This window comes from Schistocerca cancellata, chromosome 8 (genome assembly GCF_023864275.1).
Source record: "Schistocerca cancellata isolate TAMUIC-IGC-003103 chromosome 8, iqSchCanc2.1, whole genome shotgun sequence".
In the NCBI taxonomy this organism is placed as follows: domain Eukaryota; kingdom Metazoa; phylum Arthropoda; class Insecta; order Orthoptera; family Acrididae; genus Schistocerca; species Schistocerca cancellata.
The window spans coordinates 552,446,850-552,469,907 of record NC_064633.1 but is presented as its reverse complement, the minus strand read 5'-3'; the positions used below and the strand labels follow the sequence as shown (position 1 = coordinate 552,469,907).

General features: G+C 46.7%; 1 protein-coding gene across 1 annotated transcript; it reads right to left on the bottom strand.

Moving 5' to 3' along the window:
- Window positions 1-638: 638 nt before the first annotated feature.
- LOC126095682 (glucose dehydrogenase [FAD, quinone]-like) lies at window positions 639-22,010 on the bottom strand. Its single transcript, XM_049910438.1, has 3 exons — window positions 21,651-22,010; window positions 2,330-3,864; window positions 639-753 (listed from the first exon to the last, which is right to left on the bottom strand). The coding sequence occupies exons 1-3, from the start codon at window positions 22,008-22,010 to the stop codon at window positions 639-641; spliced, it is 2,010 nt and encodes a 669-aa protein (XP_049766395.1).
- Between the last annotated feature and the right edge of the window lie 1,048 nt (window positions 22,011-23,058).

The window sequence follows — 23,058 nt, the reverse complement described above, 5'->3', positions numbered from 1 at the left end:
GTTGAGTTAATACATAACCTGTACCTGAGACAGCATGCATTTATGACCATGTGCCATATGACCTATTTTGCTTCTAACCCTCAAAGGAATCGTTTCCTGAAGTTTGACTCCTTTTTAACAAAATTCGACAGACAGCGGAGTAACAAATGTCTCATTGATAATCTTTTCATATTTTTGGGCCAGTGATGTAATAATTTTTGAGTGGAGTTAGTGAACCAGTAACTTCAAGAGTGTATTTTCACACCATGTTCACTGCAGATGTAACTGCTGTATTGGTGTTAATTCTGCGACTCAGTTGATTTTTGGCTGGGAAACATGTTTGCTACCTGTCTGCCACACATTCCGTTGATTTTATACTTATCTACACATGGGGACGCCAAGTTCAATAGATTTTGACGATAACTTCACTTAAAGAAGTCTAATTACAAGCATACCCAACATTTCTGTACTTGATAAAGTCAGTTGTACAGTCAAATGGCGGAAATATCATTCAGAAACATATCTCATTGTCTGCTGAAGTCCCTTAATCCAGAATTTCATTCTCAACTCAGATAACATTATACAAAGTGTCGGGATGAATGTTTGCTTCATAGATGAGCAAAAAGATGCAGCGATGCTGTCCAACAATAAAAACTGGGTTACGCTGGTCCGGTCCCTGGGAAACATATGCTGATCTCGTTTGGCTCTTCATTCAGACGTTCTGGATGGTCGGTATTACCGTTATTCCTGTTGGTTGTGTTCTCCGATGTCGACCTGAAACAAACAAAACACAAACACACGTAAAATAAAGACAGTTGTTAATATTCTGGAAGAAACCAGTTTCGCCTGCATGGTGATGTTTTACAGGGTTTGTGCTGTAACCAAGCTGGAACTGTGACACTCTTCTGGTAGAGGTAACTGCCTGATCATCTGTACAAATCCCGGAATGAATTTGTAGAGTTCGATGACCAGAAAATTACCAAGTAGGTGGAAGCAAATTGTGAGTTGGATTTAGTTACCACTGTAGATGGTCGATGGGAGTATCGGACGAGATATCCAAAACGATATCTCCATCAGACGAGACTATTACAGGGCCAGGATAAAATGTAACGTCGGGTGTAGCAGCACAGAGAGGTGGCGTAACCAGCTCATTGCTTTGGCACCCACCTCTTCCTCATGTTGTTGCCAACTGATGACCCCACCAAGGGTGACACTTGGGTACTGAGCCGTACATCTCCACTACACCATGTCACCCATGTTCACTGGACTTGGTGGCTAGGCATTGGGAGTGTTTGGCTCTTGCGAAGTACTGTCTTTCTCCACACTAGCTCTGTACGTCGGAGGAGTGTGACCGATCTCTAAAGTTCATTAGCTTCACAGGAAGATCGTACACCCTTGGCAGTATCTTGTTACTGTTCAGTTAACTTTCTATAACTTCATGAAATTGCATGCAGTATTATTGTTGGTAGCTCGAAGCTTCAGTTCAGAGTTAAAGTTTACGAACGTATTCAGAATCTACAAGTCAAACACTGTTCTTCCATTCAGCTTTGATGTCCACGAGTACATCTGTCGAATCTTTTTCTAAGTTCCCGAAATCCTGTAGAAATTTTAGAAGACTTGTGACCCGAAATACTTTAACACTTCAGTCGCGACTGATACACTGTTCATCGGCACACATCCGAACTCCTCGACTTCTCAAAGCGAACTGCCAAAGACCACACTACTCGTATATCGACTTAATCTGTCGTCGCAAACCCGCAAGATTACGCATACTGTACATGTTATTGTAAAAGATACGTGTGTGAATACTCTGTATGACTCGATCTTGCGCTCTGATTCCTTACCCTGTACGACAACCAGGAGCACCTCCGAAGATGTCCAACGTAGCTTTGGACGAAACGTCTGGGATAGAAGAGTTCCATGGACCACGGCCATACAACCCGGAAGAATTCTCGGTATAAAAAGTGTAATATATGAAACAGGGCTAGTATTCCACCAGCCTTGCTGTGGTACATTAGGTTTTTGCTGCAGGTCCTTGTTATTTGCTTTATATATTATTTAGTGAGTCAGTCAATATTTGCGTTATTTACTGTTATCTGTATGAACACAATAACGTCTACACATAGCTATTGTATTGTATTAACTAAAAAAGCAGTTGAAATTATTTTCTTGAATTTATTTCGTACTGATTTTCTTTTTAAAACCTAGAAATTAACAAATTTTATTACTTTTAGTAGAAATGATGAAGCTTTTACTTCGGTACTGCTGTTCAAGCCCTTCTTTTGTCCTACCTTCTATGTAAGGATCTCTCGTCTAAGTTCTGTTTGTTCCCCCCCAGGAGTGGTCCCGCCACTCTTCAGTCACCATATGCGCACACTTCTCGCCGATCATGATGGAGGCGACGTTGGTGTTGCAGCGAACGATCACTGGCATGACGGAGGCGTCAGCAACACGCAGATTGCGCACGCCGTGGACTCGCAGCCACGGGTCAACGACCGCGTCAGCATCTGCGGAAGGCCCCATCTTGGCGGTGCCCGCAGGGTGGTACCCTGAGCTGGTGAGGTGTGCGACAGCGCATCGCCAGTAGTCGTGTTTCAGCAGCGATGAGCGGCTGCAGTTCTTCAGAGGGAACTCCTTTACAGAGTAACCAGCTTTCTGCATCGCATCTGTCGAGCCAAACCTCTGGGCGAACTCCACCCCAGCAAGTAGATTCTCGAAGTCATCAGGGTCTTCAAGGTAGCCAGGGTAGATGAGTGGCAGGTCCGTCGGATCGGTACTCCTCAGCCTGATGCGACCACGGCTCCTAGGAGCTAGTAATACCAACGAAACAAATATCACGTCCTCGTTTTCGACGAGTTTCTTCAGGGCGATCGTGGTTTCTTCATCTAAAGTGAGAGCTTTGGCAGTAAAGATGTTAGTGGTGCTTTGAGCAAGCGAAAACGTGAGCTGTATATCTGGGTAGTTAGCTGTATCGATACCAGGAATGACTGGTGGCGCTTTATCTGTCACTGTGAACCCATTGTAAGAAATGAGCCCTGGTGTTGAAAGAGGACCTGTCCTGTTCATCAAATATTTAAAGTAATTCTCTTCAGCTGTTGTTCCCACCAAATGTTTCCTTGTGTAACATAGTCCAAAATAAGCCAGATGGTCCTGAAGATTGTAACCTACTTTGAGATCTTTCAGCACTGGTACACCAACTTCATCCAAGTGAGCTTTTGGCCCAATTCCAGAATGCATCAGTATGTGAGGTGTGTTGATAACTCCTGCTGACAGGATTACTTCCTTTCTTGCTCTAACTTCCTTGGTAGTACCGTCTTTCAAATACTGTACGCCATATGCTGCCTGGTCCTTTTCCCGAATCAGAACCTTGGTTACGTATGCAAACTTCAGGACATGCAGGTTCGACCTCTCTGTCACTGGCACCAAATATCCACGAGCTGTGCTCCACCTCATACCATTACTGATGGAACAGTGTGTATTTCCAAACCCCACATGGGACTCGGCACTGTAGTCCTCAATAATTTTGTAGCCTAGTTCTTTTGCAGCGGCGTCTAGTGTCTCAAAGGCAGGATCTAGGCGCTCTGGTTTCGAGGCGTGAATAGGACCACTGCACCCATGTACACTTGCCATGTGCGGCCTTTTCTTCAATTCTTCCTCGTCAAAGGCCTCTAGCTTCTTGAAGAAGGGCAGTACGTCCTGGTACGACCAGCCATCGTTACCGAGTGCTGCCCAGCCATCGTAGTCCTGTGGGCTGCCTCTGATGTATGTCATGCCGTTGATTGAACTGCTACCACCGAGACCTTTGCCTCGTGGCCAGGCACACCTTCCATCCACCTGTGACAGGCAAGCGCGACCTTCCGGTTCAGTCTGGTACGCCCAGTCCATCTGGAACAGAAATTATCCATTTGTTTATGCCCCTCCTGATATTCAGTTAAATCTTATGTAATTCGTTGGGTTTATTGTTGTGGTCTTCTGGCTGAAGACGGCTTTGATGTAGGTTTCACGATAGCCTCTCTGTGTAAATCTCCTCACCTATGGATAACTACTGCAGCCTACATCCATTTGAATCTGCCTATTGCAATCAAGACTTGAACACCCACTTCACTTTTTCCCACTAATACTTAAATTACAAAATTAAATATTCTGAGATGCCATGAGGAGCTGTCCTATTAATCTGTTATACGCTTTGGCCAAATGTTGACGCAATTCACTTTTCCCCTCAAGAGGAGTCAGTACCTTTTCTACACCTACATCTACATCCATATTCCTCAAGCCGCCGTATGGTGCGTGGCGGAGGGTACCCTGTACGACTACTAGCCGTTTCCTTTCCTGTTCCACTTGTAGACAGAGCTAGGGGAAAAACAAGTATCTATCTACCTCTGGACGAACCCTAATCTGTCTAATTTGTTCTTCATGGTCATTACGCAAAATGTACGTTTTCGGCAGCAAAGTAGTATTGCGTTTAGGCAAAAATGCCGGTTCCTTAAATTTTCTCAATCATACTCCTCCCTCCAATGATGACCATTTGAGTTCCTGAAGCAGCTCTGTAATACTTGCACATCGTTCTAACGTACGGTAACGAATCTAACAGCCTGGCTCTGAATTGCTTCGACGTCTTTCTTTAATGCGACCTGGTGCGGATCCCAAACATTCTAAAAGTACTCAACAATAGGTTGCACTAGTGTCCTACATACGGTCTCCTTTACAGATGAACCACACCTTCCTGAAAGTCTCCCTATAAACCGAAGTCGAGCATTCGTACTTCCGCACTGCGATACTTACACGCTCATCTGAATTCATATTGCTTACAACTTTAAACCTAGATATTTAATCGAATTGACTGTTTCAAGCACCACACAACAATGCTTTCTCGAAAATTATGGGTTGTTTTTCCTACTCATGTGCATTTAACTTTCATTTTTGTATATTTGAAACTAGCTGTACCTTGTATCCTCCTACAGTCACTCAACGACGATATCTTCCCGTACACCACAAAATCAACAGCAAACAGCCGCACACTGCTGCTTAGCCTGTACGACAAATCACTTATGTATATAGAAAACAACAGTGGTCCTAGCACACTTGGGACTTTCATTTATGACGTGTTCTTATCTACCAAATTCTAAACATTCATCTGTAGCACTAGTGGCAATTTCTTAGCTATCAAATTCCTAACACTCATCTGTAGCAACATATTTAAAGAGCTTATATTCCGATTTGTCCGTAACTCTTATTGTCCAAACATTATTTCACATTACACTTCACTGCAGAATATACGTACAAGAAACATTTACTGTCAGGCAGATTCACATTGTGTGATAACAAATTTCTCTTTTTCAGAAAGTCTTTTCTTGCTATTTGCAGTCTTTATTTTATATCCTCTTTTGTTTCGGACATTCTCAATTAAATGTGCTTCCAAACTATACGCTTCCAAAATAGCAAAATCCATCTATTACTTTGAGCGTTTCATTTCCTAATCCAGTTTCATCGGTATCAGCTGAGTTCTTTCAGCTCCTACACTCCTGGAAATTGAAATAAGAACACCGTGAATTCATTGTCCCAGGAAGGGGAAACTTTATTGACACATTCCTGGGGTCAGATACATCACATGATCACACTGACAGAACCACAGGCACATAGACACAGGCAACAGAGCATGCACAATGTCGGCACTAGTACAGTGTATATCCACCTTTCGCAGCAATGCAGGCTGCTATTCTCCCATGGAGACGATCGTAGAGATGCTGGATGTAGTCCTGTGGAACGGCTTGCCATGCCATTTCCACCTGGCGCCTCAGTTGGACCAGCGTTCGTGCTGGACGTGCAGACCGCGTGAGACGACGCTTCATCCAGTCCCAAACATGCTCAATGGGGGACAGATCCGGAGATCTTGCTGGCCAGGGTAGTTGACTTACACCTTCTAGAGCACGTTGGGTGGCACGGGATACATGCGGACGTGCATTGTCCTGTTGGAACAGCAAGTTCCCTTGCCGGTCTAGGAATGGTAGAACGATGGGTTCGATGACGGTTTGGATGTACCGTGCACTATTCAGTGTCCCCTCGACGATCACCAGTGGTGTACGGCCAGTGTAGGAGATCGCTCCCCACACCATGATGCCGGGTGTTGGCCCTGTGTGCCTCGGTCGTATGCAGTCCTGATTGTGGCGCGCACCTGCACGGCGCCAAACACGCATACGACCATCATTGGCACCAAGGCAGAAGCGACTCTCATCGCTGAAGACGACACGTCTCCATTCGTCCCTCCATTCACGCCTGTCGCGACACCACTGGAGGCGGGCTGCACGATGTTGGGTCGTGAGCGGAAGACGGCATAACGGTGTGCGAGACAGTAGCCCAGCTTCATGGAGACGGTTGCGAATGGTCCTCGCCGATACCCCAGGAGCAACAGTGTCCCTAATTTGCTGGGAAGTGGCGGTGCGGTCCCCTACGGCACTGCGTAGGATCCTACGGTCTTGGCGTGCATCCGTGCGTCGCTGCGGTCCGGTCCCAGGTCGACGGGCACGTGCACCTTCCGCCGACCACTGGCGACAACATCGATGTACTGTGGAGACCTCACGCCCCACGTGTTGAGCAATTCGGTGGTACGTCCACCCGGCCTCCCGCATGCCCACTATACGCCCTCGCTCAAAGTCCGTCAACTGCACATACGGTTCACGTTCACGCGGTCGCGTCATGCTACCAGTGTTAAAGACTGCGATGGAGCTCCGTATGCCACGACAAACTGGCTGACACTGACGGCGGCGGTGCACAAATGCTGCGCAGCTAGCGCCATTCGACGGCCAACACCGCGGTTCCTGGTGTGTCCGCTGTGCCGTGCGTGTGATCATTGCTTGTACGGCCCTCTCGCAGTGTCCGGAGCAAGTATGGTGGGTCTGACACACCGGTGTCAATGTGTTCTTTTTTCCATTTCCAGGAGTGTATAACTACTTTACTTTTGTTGGCGTCAATCTAATAACCTCGTTTATAGACCCAGTTATTGTTGTCTTCAGTCCGAAGACTGGTCTGTGCAGATCTCCATTCTGCTCTATCCCGTGAAAGCCTCTTCATCTCCAAATAACAACTACAAATTACATCGTTCTGAATCTGCTTTCTGTATATATCTCTTGGTCCCCCTGTACGACTTTTACCCTCCACACCCACCCCCCACCAACACTGTCCTCCAATACTGATATGGTGATCCTTTAACGTCTCATAATGTGTCCTGTCAACCGATCCCTTCTTCTAGTGCGTTGTGCCACAAATTTCTTTTCTCCCCAGTTCTATTCAGAGCCTCCTCATTAGTTACGTGATCTATGCATCTAAATTTCAGCATTCATCTGTAGCACCAAATTTCAAAAGGTTCTCTTGTCTTCTTGTCTAACCTGTTTATCGCTCATGTTCCACTTCCATAAATGGCTATATTCCAAACAAATACTTTCAGAAAAGTCTTTCCAAGATTAAAATCTATATTCAACGTTACGAAATTTCTCTTCTTCAGGAACGATTTTCTTTGGAATTGCTAATTTCCATTTCATATCCTCTCTACGTCGGGCACTACCCGTTACTTTACTGCCCAAACAGCAAAATTCATCTATTACTTTAAGTGCCTCATTTCCTAATCTGACTTCCTCAGATACATTCCATTTTTCTTGTTTTGCTTTTGTTGATGTTCACCTTATATCCGCCTTCCAAGCACTGCCATTCCGTTCAGCTGGTCTACCAAGACCTTACTATCTCTGACAGAATTAGGACGTCACTGGCAAACCTCAAAATTCTTATTTCTTCTCCCAGAACTTTAATTCATACCCCAAATTTTTCTTTAGTTTCACTTACTCCTTGTTCGATATACCGACTGAATAACGTTGGCGATAGCCTGCAACCCTGTCTCTCTCTATTCTCAATTATTGCTACCTTTTCAAGCCTACTTGATACCCTGTTGGTCTACATTCGGAACGCAACAGCGACCGTGCATGGCATGGATTCACTAAGTCCATGGTTGGTTTTTGGAAGCTTAAGGCACCAGACGTATTGTCTCAATAACGTAATTCTCCATTAACTCCTTTAGCCAAACCTTCGCCCACAACTTTCGCTTTGAAGGACAGAAGCTCTAACTCTTGGCTTAGAAAACTGAATACCGATACTCATACTTTCTTGAAACTAGAAGTTTCGTTTTAGCTTAATTTTGTCCTCTAGAAAAACTAAAATTTTTTATTTCTTAGGAACTGAAAATTCTTCAAATTTTATAACTTGAAACAATTTGCCCATTGTGCTGCTCGAGAATTTCCCTAAGTAATAAGTGCTTCGGTGGTTCACAGGCGTAGCGCAGGATAATGTTGTGAAAGCTGCACAGTACACAAACGAGAGAGCTGCTCATCATCTTCATGTGCTTACTAACGCCGCTACAATGGCTCGCCAACATACGCACTGGCTCGCCAGCAAGGCGCGGACAACAAGGGGTTGGGCTATAGCGTTATTGTAGGCGAATCGTAGAGACGTCGACATCCAGAGAAGTGGTCGAAATACCTATGAGTATCAGATTAACAGAGACACGGGATTTCAACTTAGCCGCGCACAGAAATCAGCACTGGCGGTACTAAGGGATTGTCGGCCACACGCTAATGGTAATCATCATTCGTGACAGTGGCTCTACTGTTGTTGTTGTTGTGGTCTTCAGTCCTGAGACTGGTCTGATGCAGCTCTCCATGCTACTCTATCCTGTGCAAGCTTCTTCATCTCCCAGTACCTACTGCAACCATATCCTTCTGAATCTGCTTAGTGTATTCATCTCTTGGTCTCTCCCTACGATTTTTACCCTCCACGCTGCCCTCCAATATTAAATTGGTGATCCCTTGATGCCTCAGAATATGTCCTACCAACCGATCCCTTCTTCTGGTCAAGTTGTGCCACAAGCTTCTCTTCTCCCCAATCCTATTCAATACTTCCCCATTAGTTATGTGATCTACCCATCTAATCTTCAGCATTCTTCTGTAGCACCACATTTCGAAAGTTTCTATTCTCTTCTTGTCCAAACTATTTACCGTCCATGTTTCACTTCCATACATGGCTACACTCCATACAAATACTTTCAGAAATGACTTCCTGACACTTAAATCTATACTCGATCTTAACAAATTTCTCTTCTTCAGAAACGCTTTCCTTGCCATTGCCAGTCTACATTTTATATCCTCACTACTTCGACCATCATCAGTTATTTTGCCTCCCAAATAGCAAAACTCCTTTGCTACTTTAAGTGTCTCATTTCCTAATCTAATTCCCTCAGCATCACCCGACTTAATTCGACTACATTCCATTATCCTCGTTTTGCTTTTGTTGATGTTCATCTTATATCCTCCTTTCAAGACACTGTCCATTCCGTTCAACTGCTCTTCCAGGTCCTTTGCTGTCTCTGACAGAATTACAATGTCATCGGCAAACCTCAAGGTTTTTATTTCTTCTCCATGGATTTTAATACCTACTCCGAATTTTTCTTTTGTTTCCTTTACTGCTTGCTCAATATACAGATTGAATAACATCGGGGAGAGGCTACAACCCTGTCTCACTCCCTTCCCAACCACTGCTTCCCTTTCATGTCCCTCGACTCTTATAACTGCCATCTGGTTTCTGTACAAATTGTAAATAGCCTTTCGCTCTACTGGACTGTGTAAAATTTGGACTGTGTAAAAATTGGAACTTTGTACGGGCGCTGATGACCGCGCTGTTGAGTGCCCCACAAACCAAACATCATCATCACAGGCTACTGACACCGAAGAGTCAACGCAGACGGTCATCGGAGTCGGGACACTTAATCTGGGCGCCAACACACTGCCGGCCCGCGCTGGGCCGCGATCTGCGGCCGCTCCTTTCCCGCGTCGTACGTGTGAAGACTGTGACCCATTTCTCCGGCAGGTGGCTCTGTGTGTCGACTCGTCTACGAAGACGGTAGCCCTTTGGTTGTCATCCGCGGCATCCCTACAACACAGCAAGCAATTCCGCGCGTACATTTCAACAATATAATGCCCGCTCGCAAACGGCGAGAATCTCTGCTGTTTGTCCTCGTGCTTACCAAACCCCATCTTCGTATGCAAAGTCGCCGGATACCTCCCCAACTGAGAACATTTGGAGAATTATGGGCAGGGCACTCCAATCATCTTGGTAGTTTGATGATCTGACGTGCCAGTTGGACAGAGTTTGCGACGATATCCAGCAATAGAACAACCAACAATTCTGTCAATCCGAATAACAGCTTGTACAAGGGCCAGAGGTGGACCAACGCGTTTGTGGAGCTCTGTCTTTTCAATAAATCATCCATTTTTTTGAAGCTATAATCGTTTGTTTGTCTGTAGATGGACATCACATCTACCAATTTCCGTCCCGTTCGGATAATACCTTCGTGGTGCAACGTTTTTTTTCTTATTTACGAATACTACATATTTAAGAGCTGCATAATATACTAAAGCCATCTGAGGGTATTTTAATTCATCAGTGGCAAAGGTTTATAATGAGTAAAATTTTGTACATTTTTAAAATTAGTTACATAAAGTGTGGATGATTGGCCATACTTTGTCAGTCATGCATTATCTTCTACCTTGAAACGCAACTTCTGTTTTCTGTGGAATACGTTATACACTAGTGGCCATTAAAATCGCTACACTAAGAAGAATTGCAGATGATAAACGGGTATACATTGGACAAATATATTATACTAGAACTGATATGTGATTACATTTTCACCCAGTTTAGACGCATAGATCCTGAGAAATCAGTACCCAGAACAATCACCTCTGGCCGTAATAACGACGTTGAAACGCCTGGGCATTCAGTCAAACAGAGCTTGGATGGCGTGTACAGGTACAGCTGCCCATGCAGCTTCAACACGATACCACAGTTCATCAAGAGTAGTGACTGGCGTATTGTGACGAACCAGTTGATCGGCCACCATTGACCAGACGTTTTCAATTGGTGAGAGATCTGGAGAATGCGCTGTCCAGGGCAGCAGTCGAACATTTTCTGTATCCAGAAAGGCCCGTACAGGACCTGCAACATGCGGTCGTGCATTATCCAGCTGAAATGTAGGGTTTCACAGGGATCGAATGATGGGTAGAGCCACAGGTCGTAACACATCTGAAATGTAACGTCAACGGTTCAAAGTACCGTCAATGCGAACAAGAGGTGACCGAGGCGTGTAACCAATGGCAACCCCGTGAAATCACGCCGGGTGACACGCCAGTAAGGCGATGACGAATACACGCTTCCAATATGCGTTCACCGCGATGTCGCCAAACACGGATGCGACCATCATGATGCTGTAAACATAACCTGGATTCATCCGAAAAAATGACGTTTTGTCATTCGTGCAGCCAGGTTCGTCGTTGAGTACACCATCGCAGGCTGTCCTGTCTGTGATGCAGCGTCATGGGTAACCGCAGCCGTGGTCTCCGAGCTGATAGACCATTCTGCTGCAAACGTCGTCGAACTGTTCGTGCAGATGGTTGTCGTTTTGTAAACGTCACCATCTGTTGAGTCAGTGATCGAGACGTGGCTCCACTATCCGTTACAGCCATGCGGATAAGATGCCTGTCATCTCGACTGCTACTGATACGACGCCGTTGGGATCCATCACGGCGTTCCGTATTACCCTCCTGAACCCACCGATTCCATATTCTGCTAACAGTCATTGGATCTCGACCGACACGAGCAGCAATGTCGCGATACGATAAACCGCAATCGCGATAGGCTACAATCCGACCTTTATCAAAGTCGGAAACGTGATGGTACGCATTTCTCCTCCTTACACGAGGCATCACAACAACGTTTCACCAGGCAACGCCAGTCAACTGCTGTTTGTGTGTGAGAAATCGGTTGGAAGCTTTCCTCATGTCAGCACGTTGTAGGTGTCGTCACCGGCGCCTGCCTTGTGTGAATGCTATGAAAAGCTAATCATTTGCATGCATATCACAGCAACCTCTTCCTGCTGGTTAAATTTCGCGTCTGCAGCACTTCATCTTCGTGGTGTAGCAATTTTAATGGCCAGTAGTGTATTTGCAAAGTAACTGAGTTCGTTTAACGTCTTACAATTTTCCGTGTCTGGAAAATTGAAATTTAATGTTAGTTTCCAAAGCTTCTGTTTCAAATGTTTTTAACTTATAACTGGTTTTTGATAATATTTCTCTAGTATCGTGACCTGACGAGTTCGAAAGTCCACCAAAACGCACCCCACATGGTAACCTATAGTTGTCCAAGGTCTCACCATAGACGTAGCAGCGCAAGGGCCTGGACCTCAGTCCTGTTCTGTCTGCACGCTCGTATTGTTCATCTTACTCAGCGTTCCCTGGCTCCTGATACTTCGACGTCTAGGCTGTCGATTTGGTTCACTCTCCGGACTTGTCATTCAGTCATATTGTCTTTGTTGTTCGTTCATCACTGTACTAGTGTTCCTGTGGTTTTCGGCAACTCAGCAACCACTCCATGAGCCGACTGGCCACTGTCTCCTCTTCGTGCCAATGCTGGTTATTGTAACTGGTGATGAGGAGAAAGGTTAGCAGTGTCTTCCGGCCGCAAACCTCGTGAAACTCGTGAACAGCAGTTGCAGCAGCAAGCTGGAAATTTAACTCCTGTTAGAAAGTCTGCAGGTTTCAGCTGTGGGCGCTTCCCAGGCGGAGTCCCGGACATCAGCATATCTGCCGTTTAGCAATACCAAAGAAGATTGGGACATGTATTTGCAGCGGCTGAAACAGCACTTCGTCACTTTTCGGATTTCTCATGATGCTCTCCAACGGCCCCTCTTCCTTTCTCGGGGGGCCAATGGAGACACTTTTCTCACTAAAGAAGTTGGCTTCGACGTCAACTCCAGCTGCACTCACATTGGAGAGGTATTTGTTGATGTCGAGACGATTCCACGTGGTCGCGTAGTGCTTTGAGTTCCATCAATACCACATGCAACCAGGTCAGTGGTATTGCTTGTGGTTGTTCTGCAAGAACTGATTCGAAATAGTACACTCCTGGAAATGGAAAAAAGAACACATTGACACCGGTGTGTCAGACCCACCATACTTGCTCCGGACACTGCGAGAGGGCTGTACAAGCAATGATCACACGCACGGCACAGCGGACACACCAGGAACCGCGGTGTTGGCCGTCGAATGGCGCTAGCTGCGCAGCATTTGTACACCGCCGCCGTCAGTGTCAGCCAGTTTGCCGTGGCATACGGAGCTCCATCGCAGTCTTTAACACTGGTAGCATGCCGCGACAGCGTGGACGTGAACCGTATGTGCAGTTAACGGACTTTGAGCGAGGGCGTATAGTGGGCATGCGGGAGGCCGGGTGGACGTACCGCCGAATTGCTCAACACGTGGGGCGTGAGGTCTCCACAGTACATCGATGTTGTCGCCAGTGGTCGGCGGAAGGTGCACGTGCCCGTCGACCTGGGACCGGACCGCAGCGACGCACGGATGCACGCCAAGACCGTAGGATCCTACGCAGTGCCGTAGGGGACCGCACCGCCACTTCCCAGCAAATTAGGGACACTGTTGCTCCTGGGGTATCGGCGAGGACCATTCGCAACCGTCTCCATGAAGCTGGGCTACGGTCCCGCACACCGTTAGGCCGTCTTCCGCTCACGCCCCAACATCGTGCAGCCCGCCTCCAGTGGTGTCGCGACAGGCGTGAATGGAGGGACGAATGGAGACGTGTCGTCTTCAGCGATGAGAGTCGCTTCTGCCTTGGTGCCAATGATGGTCGTATGCGTGTTTGGCGCCGTGCAGGTGAGCGCCACAATCAGGACTGCATACGACCGAGGCACACAGGGCCAACATCCGGCATCATGGTGTGGGCAGCGATCTCCTACACTGGTCGTACACCACTGGTGATCGTCGAGGGGACACTGAATAGTGCACGGTACATCCAAACCGCCATCGAACCCATCGTTCTACCATTCCTAGACCGGCAAGGTAACTTGCTGTTCCAACAGGACAATGCACGTCCGCATGTATCCCGTGCCACCCAACGTGCTCTAGAAGGTGTAAGTCAACTACCCTGGCCAGCAAGATCTCCGGATCTGTCCCCCATTGAGCATGTTTGGGACTGGATGAAGCGTCATCTCACGCGGTCTGCACGTCCAGCACGAACGCTGGTCCAACTGAGGCGCCAGGTGGAAATGCCATGGCAAGCCGTTCCACAGGACTACATCCAGTATCTCTACGATCGTCTCCATGGGAGAATAGCAGCCTGCATTGCTGCGAAAGGTGGACATACACTGTACTAGTGCCGACATTGTGCATGCTCTGTTGCCTGTGTCTATGTGCCTGTGGTTCTGTCAGTGTGATCATGTGATGTATCTGACCCCAGGAATGTGTCAATAAAGTTTCCCCTTCCTGGGACAATGAATTCACGGTGTTCTTATTTCAATTTCCAGGAGTGTAGTTTCATTTGCACAAAACCACCTTGTAAAACCTCATATGCGGATTCCTAGATTCGAGGCATGGTGGGCCAATTGGCTCCCAATCCGGAAGTACACACTGTAACCCTCGAGCTGGACGATCCTTCCTTGGCCGAAATTTTTAAAATCGCGTCCACTTTAGAGATCGCGCAAGCACCAAATGAATGATTTATGGCATGTCACCAGGTAGCTATGGATCAACTGCCACCAAGGGATCTAAATTCTAGTCCTTTTCCCAATGGCGTCGTAGTGACTCGTCACTTTCAAACGTGTCAATGGTCTCTGAACAGCGAGTGACACCACATCGGGTAATGCAACGGAGTCTCCCATCTTGTCGTAACTATTTCAAGATGCCCCACCATGCAGACTGTCCAGATCTCTGGGTACACTACAACCATTTCGAAAGGATGCGCGTCTCAGAATTGTCTACCATCAGGCACCGGTAGAGTCAGATCCCACTCCACACTTGCGTCGAGGGACAGTGCATGAACTCTAGGCCATTGTTCGCCAGGGCAACCTTCGCACCACCACGTTTGTTTATTGATTTCACGATTGCACACTAGGACTTTCGTTTCCAAGTGGGCAAAGGAGTGAAGGTTTGCCGTATGAACCTCCCAACGTATGTTCCTTTGGGTTACCTATCGTTGGGCACGTCCTCTCACACATTTTTCCGTATTATGGCAGCTCCACTCCCATCAGTGGTCATTTCGAAACTACAGCAGCATCCAAGAAGGTTACATTGCAGATTATGCTATTTGTCATCAATAGTCACTCAGCTGGCAACAGTTTTAGACTGGATGCCTTCTCACTGTTTGTATTCTCCATCACAGACAAAGTACAGGTCGGCTTAGAGACGATTCCCTTCAAGGAACTGGACAATCCCTGTTTCTCTTTTGCATCTCTGTTCGAACCTGGCCTCTGGTGCACCACGACTATCGAGGCAGCGCCTTGTTTCTGTGGGGGACGTCTGTTTCCGATCTCCCTATGAACGGCAGTTAAGATAGCTGGGGTAATTGCACCTGTCAAAACTAGTGCTTAGGCCACACCCCTCTTAGTGGTTAAGAAACCAAATAGCTGCCTCTGGCTTTTTGGAGATTGGTCAATAATCAAGGCAGAGGCACACTGGGACTCTACCCTATATACACAGTCCAGAATGGTCAGCGGTAGATCGTTCCACGTGTATCTGTCAGTTTCAAAAATGTTTAAATGTGTGTGAAATCTTATGGGACTTAACTGCTAAGGTCTTCAGGCCCTAAGCTTACACACTACTTAACCTAAATTATCCTAAGGACAAACACACACACCCATGCCCGAGGGAAGACTCGAACCTCCGCCGGGACCAGCAGCACAGTCCCTGACTGTCAGTTTCAAACGGCTGGCAATTACATGACGTCTCGCGGGTTTACTCCGTCCCAGCTCACACCTTTAAAACAATGCCTTATCCACGTTTACATTGATTACACGTAAACACAAATTAGTACGACAAAGTACGATACGGCAAATGAAAAAGGAGTTTGAGACGAATCAGCCGAGGTGCTGATACGATTTATTAGAGCTGTATATCAAAAGATATGAAATAAACAAATCTACGATATCTGCAATTTGTTGAATAATTTATAACTAATGAACTGATGCCGGTACAGAGAAGAGCGAGTGCTCATTTTAAAGGTCTCTTCGAAACCCAATGACTGATATATAACAGGCAGCATTAATATTTCTTTGGTAAAACTCCAGCTTTGTTAATTTCTTGCTAATAATTAATTAAAACTAATAATAGAAGACATATACACGAACAGAAAGGCAGTGTATGATAGTGGGTGTCGATATACTCATTTCAACAGCATTAGTTTGTGATATTTGTAATTATTATGGTGTTATTTTGTTTATTAAAAATTTTTGCATAGTTTTGCCCATAATTGTTTATTCTTTACAAATATGTAAATCCTGATCAGTGCATCAAAAAGAGCACTTCAAATCCGTATGGAAAGTCGTGCTTTATAAAGAACTGTAATGTTATTTGGTACCTCAAATAGACAAAAACTGCTTTCCCACTCAGCAAAGATACTTGCAAAACATTAAAATATTAATTCTGGGCTAACTATTGCAGCTATAAAGTTGTGTTATCTGCGTTTTTTGATGAGAATTTGAGTGCGCATATGACGGCGCAAACAGAATTAAAATTGTTCTTCGATGTAAAAAGTTATGCAAAGAAGTGGCGATGAATGGAAAGCAGTTACGTGGCGTACCTTGGGGAAATTCGGATCGAGGGTATTCAAGCAGAGCTGACACAAAGCTCCTGAACAGAGTTCGGCGTGCCTTTGCCGACTCCGGACCTGTGTTGCGACACTTTGGTGATAGTTTCAGCGGTTCCAGAAGTGTTAAACTTAGTCGAATTTCGCCTGTGCGCGCAAACGGAAGACAGAACTTTTCACGACGAATCCGGACTTAGGACATTTTCGGTGTGGAACACAGAAGGGACTCACGGATTGTGTCTTTTGGTGAATGTTTCTGCAAGCAAACGGGACTTTGCCGCAATACCATAGCTGCGGGACTCTGTTTCCATTCGAGTGCCGCCACACCTAGCCGCTGAAGCGCTGCTGTGGGGCTCTGTTTATCTTTGAGCATTCTGAAACGTGTTTTGGGATGGCAACGAGACTTATTTTCAGATATGATCAGGTCGGACTCTAATTATTTTCACCACGTTTAGGTGACTGATTCTAAAACAGTGCCACTGGACTTTAACTGTGTTTAAACCAGTCGGATCTCTGAATATTTTGTGGCATCCGATACTTAGGAACTCCGCTAGTGTCGAGTGAACATCGGATCATTGGGACTAGGCCGTGTATTAGCTGACTGACCGATTTAGTAAATATTAATCAATGTTCTTCGGTATTCAACGACTTCTATGAAAATTTATAGCGTGTTCAGTATCGCTATTTGGGGCTCGAGCAATAATTAAAACGGCACATAACTGTTTGGAAGATACCACCAGTGAACTGTATTTAGGTATGAGTAAAAACTTATGAATTTTAATGAACTTGACACACGCATTCCATTCGTCATTTGACATCAACCTCTGGGTTAACATTTGCACTTTTCGGTCAGCAGCATCGAGAGTATTTTAATTATGCACTTAACAGGTGTTCAGCGCACTTGTTCGGCTGTAGATAGGGTGGGAGATCACACCCTAGTTACAGGATGAGAGCCAGGGAGCAGCCGTATTTGCAGCCCCATTCCATTCACCGATCTTCGGAATAGTGACAGGGCTATGCGCCAAGACAAACTGCACAACTTCTGCATCCTCTTTACGATGTTGCACGTCTCAAGTACCACCTACATAAAAGCTCATTATTTCAGGGGGGGGGGGGGCAGCCGAATACGCTGGACGCTTGACAACAGAGATGGGATTCAACCCACTGACTCGCCACGGTATAGCTGTTGACCTCTCACGTTCCCAAGACCTATAGGAGGTGCAGGGCTTTTTGGGTAAAGTGAATTATTACTCTAGGTTCCTCCCAAAAGTAGCACACATTACGTTCGCATTCACACAATCAGTTGTCGTAGAAGGGCGTTCAGTTCCGCTGGTTGGCTGCCCGTGAGCATACTTTCACCAAGCTGACGCACATGTTATGCTCAATGCCCTGCCTTAAGCATTTTTCGCCATCACATCCCCTTGTTTTGGCGGCTGATTAATCCCGCTATGGCACTGGTCCAGTGTTGGTGCACAATAAGATCATCGTACTGAAAAACCAATCGCCTATGCATTGAAGGCACTGAGACCTGCTCAGAGAAACTACTCTCACATCGTGGAAGAGGCCTTGGCGATCAACTTTGCCATTAATAAATTCCACCTGTACCTCTGTGGGACTAAGTTTAGCCTCATTACGCTGGACACTCGACAACAGAGATGGGATTAAACCCACTGACTCGCCACGGTATAGCTGTTGACCTCTCACGTCCCCAAGACCTACAGAAGGTCACAATCTTTGTGCCACATTCACGGCTTCCAAGGCAGATGGCTCAAAGGCTCCAGTGTTCCACTCTTTTCCTCAGCTCTTATCACTGAACTATTGAACACAAGCTCACTGTACAACATGCAAAGGTGGATTCACTCGCTCATCTATCTTCAGGACCAGACCAACATCTGACCAACAGAAAATCTCCTATTTTACCACTGATGTAGAATGACAACATAACTTGGATGCGTTTCCCATTACTGATACGTCACTGCAAACATGTGCTGATGCCCCTATGTTATGGCACGTCACATACAATGTGCTACGTTGGTGTCCCACTTATTTTTCAAAATGTGCTAATCCAGAACTCTGGTCCAGAGTTCGCCTTTCTCATCGTTTGTTGTCTCCAGTGTTCTCCAACTGGATGCTGAAAAGATGCTTTAGTCATCGCAACTACCTTATGCTGTCTTGTCTAGGAACTCCTCCTTTGTGGGCATTGGCGTACGTCTTGGATTAAAGCCGTTTGCAGACGTCATGCCTACTGGCCAGGACTGAATAAAGATGTGGAGACCGCAGTGTGCAGCTGTCCCGTGTGTGCCCAAAATCAAATATTTGTGCCTCAGTCTTTCGCCCCCTGGCCAATTCCCGGTCGCATGTATGACCTCATCGGGATTTATCTGGTCCTTTCTGTGGTCTATGTGGCTCACTGTCGTGGACGCTTATTCCAGCTACCATATGTGGTTAGCATGGAGTCCACCACTACAGCCACCACCTACAATGTACATGTACAGATTCTCACCATCGAATGGCTTCCCCTCATCCTCATGTCAGACAGTGTTCCTCCATTCATGGTATTGGCATTTGAACAATTCAGCAATGCCAATAACATTACACACATAATTAACCTACCTCTTCATCCATTGTCCAATGGTGAAGTGCAGCAGATGGTGCGGATGTTTAAACAGCAAATGATGACAGCCGTGAGCATATACACCACTGCAGTGGCACTCTCAATGATCCCGTATGGAGCTACTCCATACGGGGCAGCTGTATACTCTCCTGCACTTCCTAGCACGACAGCCCTCAAACCTCTGATCCAACATGCTGGATGATATCCCTCCCCAGAGAGATCTGGGTGCTTTCATATGGCGCAAAATATCCATGGATGCCACACATAGACAGCACCTTACGAATTTGGAGCATCAGCACACCAGCCAACTTCATCCCCAACTACTGACTGCGCCACCATTGTTGGCCACTCGAAGCTCGGAGTAGGACTGCCCACCCTTGAAAATCCCTCAACCAAACGAGTACAGATTGCATTCCAGGGCACTGACGGCAGTTCCCGTGGGCGAAGATAAGGAGATTGTTGAGACCTCACCACATCATCGATCCACTCAACATTCATCTCCCACATTGCCGTTCCCCGAGTTATTGCTCGACGTTCCACGAACGTTCTTCCAGCCGGTGGGCTCCTCCACTGGGACACAAATCGTGCTGGCAGTTCACTCTCCAAAACATCGAGAAGGGCACTTCAGGTCCAACATGCCCATTTCGGGAGGCGTGGGGGTATTTGGTATCACAACCCCAACAAGTTCAACGAGTGAGATGGCGCAGTGGTTAGCAGACTGGACTCGCATTCTGGAGGACGACGGTTCAATCCCGCGTCCGGCCATCATGATTTACGTTTTCCTTGATTTCCCTAAATCGCTCCAGGCAAATGCCGGGATGGTTCCTTTGAAAGGGCACGGTCGAATTACTTCCCCGTCCTTCCCTTATCCGATGAGGCCGATGACCTCGTAGTTTGGTCTCTTCCCCCAAAACAAGCCAACCCAACGAGTTCAAACCGCTCCAGAATGCATAGCACAGGCGCTCTCGCTGCTCTTTCGTATTGCTCATTGTACTCAGTGTTGCTTGGTTCCTGATAGTGCTACACTTAGGCTCTCGGTTTGGTTCGCTCTCGGAACTTTTCATTCTGTTGTGTTGTCTTCGTTGTTCGTTCACCGCTGTAGTTGTCTTTCTGTGATTTTTGGCGACTCGCTGAGTTACAATGTAGCACATTCACTATTAGGTGTCATATTGACAAAATTTTCTCAGTTGCAGCGCTTTATGACTTGAATAGGAAGTTTGTTCCTAGGTTCGTGACCATATTGTATCTTGGAAGAATCTTTCAAATTTGAAATGTCTTACTATTTTTGAACAATTTTTGTAATTTGAAAGAAGGATTGCAGCACACAAAAAGTGAATACTATCATTGCAAGCCGGAATATGTAACACCTCCAATTTATATTTTTTTAGCCGATCTGATCTGATCAAATAGCAGCCCAATAATTATTAATTAATGTGACCGTGTACCTAATGGGGCTGGCAATCGGAATTGACTGCTACGGAGTTGTTACTTTCCAGTTTGTCCTTCTCGAATGCTATAATAATGAAATGTCTGGTAACAAGAAGAACACCAACACAGTTTCACTAATCAAGAACCTATATTCGACTCAAAAACACAAAAAGATGGAGACAGCCACTGCCTTCGTCATACACATCTAATTACGGCTAATCTCAGCACAGGCTTCTTCGTTATTCATTATCGTCACACGATAATCCAATCACTGCAATCCAACACGGCAATCCAACACTGCAATCCAAAATGATGCCGGCGCGGTAGACGCGAAACCGAAATATCGGCGCTAGAAATATCACTGATCACTCTCGTAATTATACTTCTTCACTTTCGGAGTATTATTCTAGTACAAAGGGGTTAAACCACGGCGATGACCACTCCCTTTGTCGGTAAAGCCTTGCATTACAACAACTGGCCTCCACACAACTCTGCCCGCAGCATGGGACTCTCTCAACTCACTCTCGCTCTCGCAACACGACACAATCGATCGTTCGCCCTATCGACCTGTGCCTAGTGCAAACTTATAGAAAGGGCCTACGGACCCCTTACAAATAAGAAAATAAATTTGTATCACAGGCCTGGCTAAAGGCAAAAGTCTGAAACGTGTTCCAAGGTAGAACGCTCTCCCCTACAAGTATGAAGCGTAGAAAGTAGGAATTTACCACAGCTTCCTACGTGCCGCTCCCATAGAGGGACTGCCAAAACAAGATTGATCTGATTACTTCGCACACAGATCCATTCGATCCGCCGTTGTTCTCCTCCTCCATGGGCGACTGGGATGGAAGAAAAGCAGTGGGAAGTACCACGTGCCATCCACGTCACGTTGGTTTTGGAGATTACGGACGTACACGCATTCGGAGACGTAGGATGTGGGACGTACCTCGGTCTGCCACAGTGTTAGAGAGAGACCGGGGACGTCCGAGGCTGGGGAAGGGTCTCCTCCCGCCTCCAGGAGCAGAACGCTCCAGCCGGGGTTCTCGGAGAGCCTGGCGGCCACCGCCGCCCCCGCAGACCCGGCGCCGACCACCACGAAGTCGTACTCCGGCAACGGGGGCGACGCGTCCCGCGGGAAGGCACTGCGGTCGGCGAGTGTGCACTGCGCATGCGTCAGGGAGGCCAGCAGCTGCCAGAACAAGGCGCCGACACTGCCGCCGCCGCCCGCAGCGCACGCCTGGAGAGCGGCTGCAGCCGCGGTTGCACTCATCAGGGTCAGGGCTGCCTCTGGACACGCAGCACACATCGCTACTGTAACACTTACAGTTCTTCAAAATTTCGACATCTACACTACTGGACATTAAAATTGCTACACCAAGAAGAAATGCAGATGATAAACGGGTATTCATTGGACAAATATATTATACTAGAACTGACATGTGATTACATTTTCACGCAATTTGGGTGCATAGATCCTGAGAAATCAGTACCCAGAACAACTATCTGGCCGTAATAACGGCCTTGATACGCCTGGGCATTGAGTCAAACAGAGATTGGATGGCGTGTACAGATGCGGCTCCAACACGATACCACAGTTCATCCAGAGTAGTGACTGGCGTATTGTGACGAGACAGTTGATCGGCCACCATTGACCAGACGTTTTCATTCGCTAAGAGATCTGTAGAATATGCTGGCCAGGGCAGCAGTCGAACATTTTCTGTATGCAGAAAGCCCCATACAGGACCTGCAACATTGGGTCAAGCATTATCCTGCTGAAATGTAGGTCTTCGCAGGGATTGAATGAAAGGTAGAGCCACGGGTCGTAAGACAGCTGAAATGTAACGTACACTGTTCAAAGTGCCGTCAATGCGAACAGGTGGTGACCGAGACGAGTAACCAATGGCACTCCATACCATCACGCCGGGAGATACGCCAGTATGGCGATAACGAATGCAAGCTTCCAATGTGCGTTCACCGCGATGTCGCCAAACACGGATGCGACCATCATGATGCTGTAAACAGAACCTGGATTCTTCCGAAAAAACGACGTTTTGCTATTCGTGCTCCCAGGTTCGTCGTTGAGTAACACCTTCGCATTCGCTCCTGTCTTTGATGCAGCGCCAAGCGTTACCGCAGCCATGGTCTCCGAGTTGATAGTCCATGCTACTGCAAACGTCGTCGAAATGTTCGTGCAGATGGTTGTTGTCTTGCAAACGTCCCCATCTTTTGACTCAGGGATCGTGACGTGACTGCACGATCCGTTACAGCCATGCGGATAAGATGCCTGTCATCTCGACTGATGGGTGATACGAGGCCGTTGGGATCCGTATTGCCCCCTTGAACCCATCGATTCC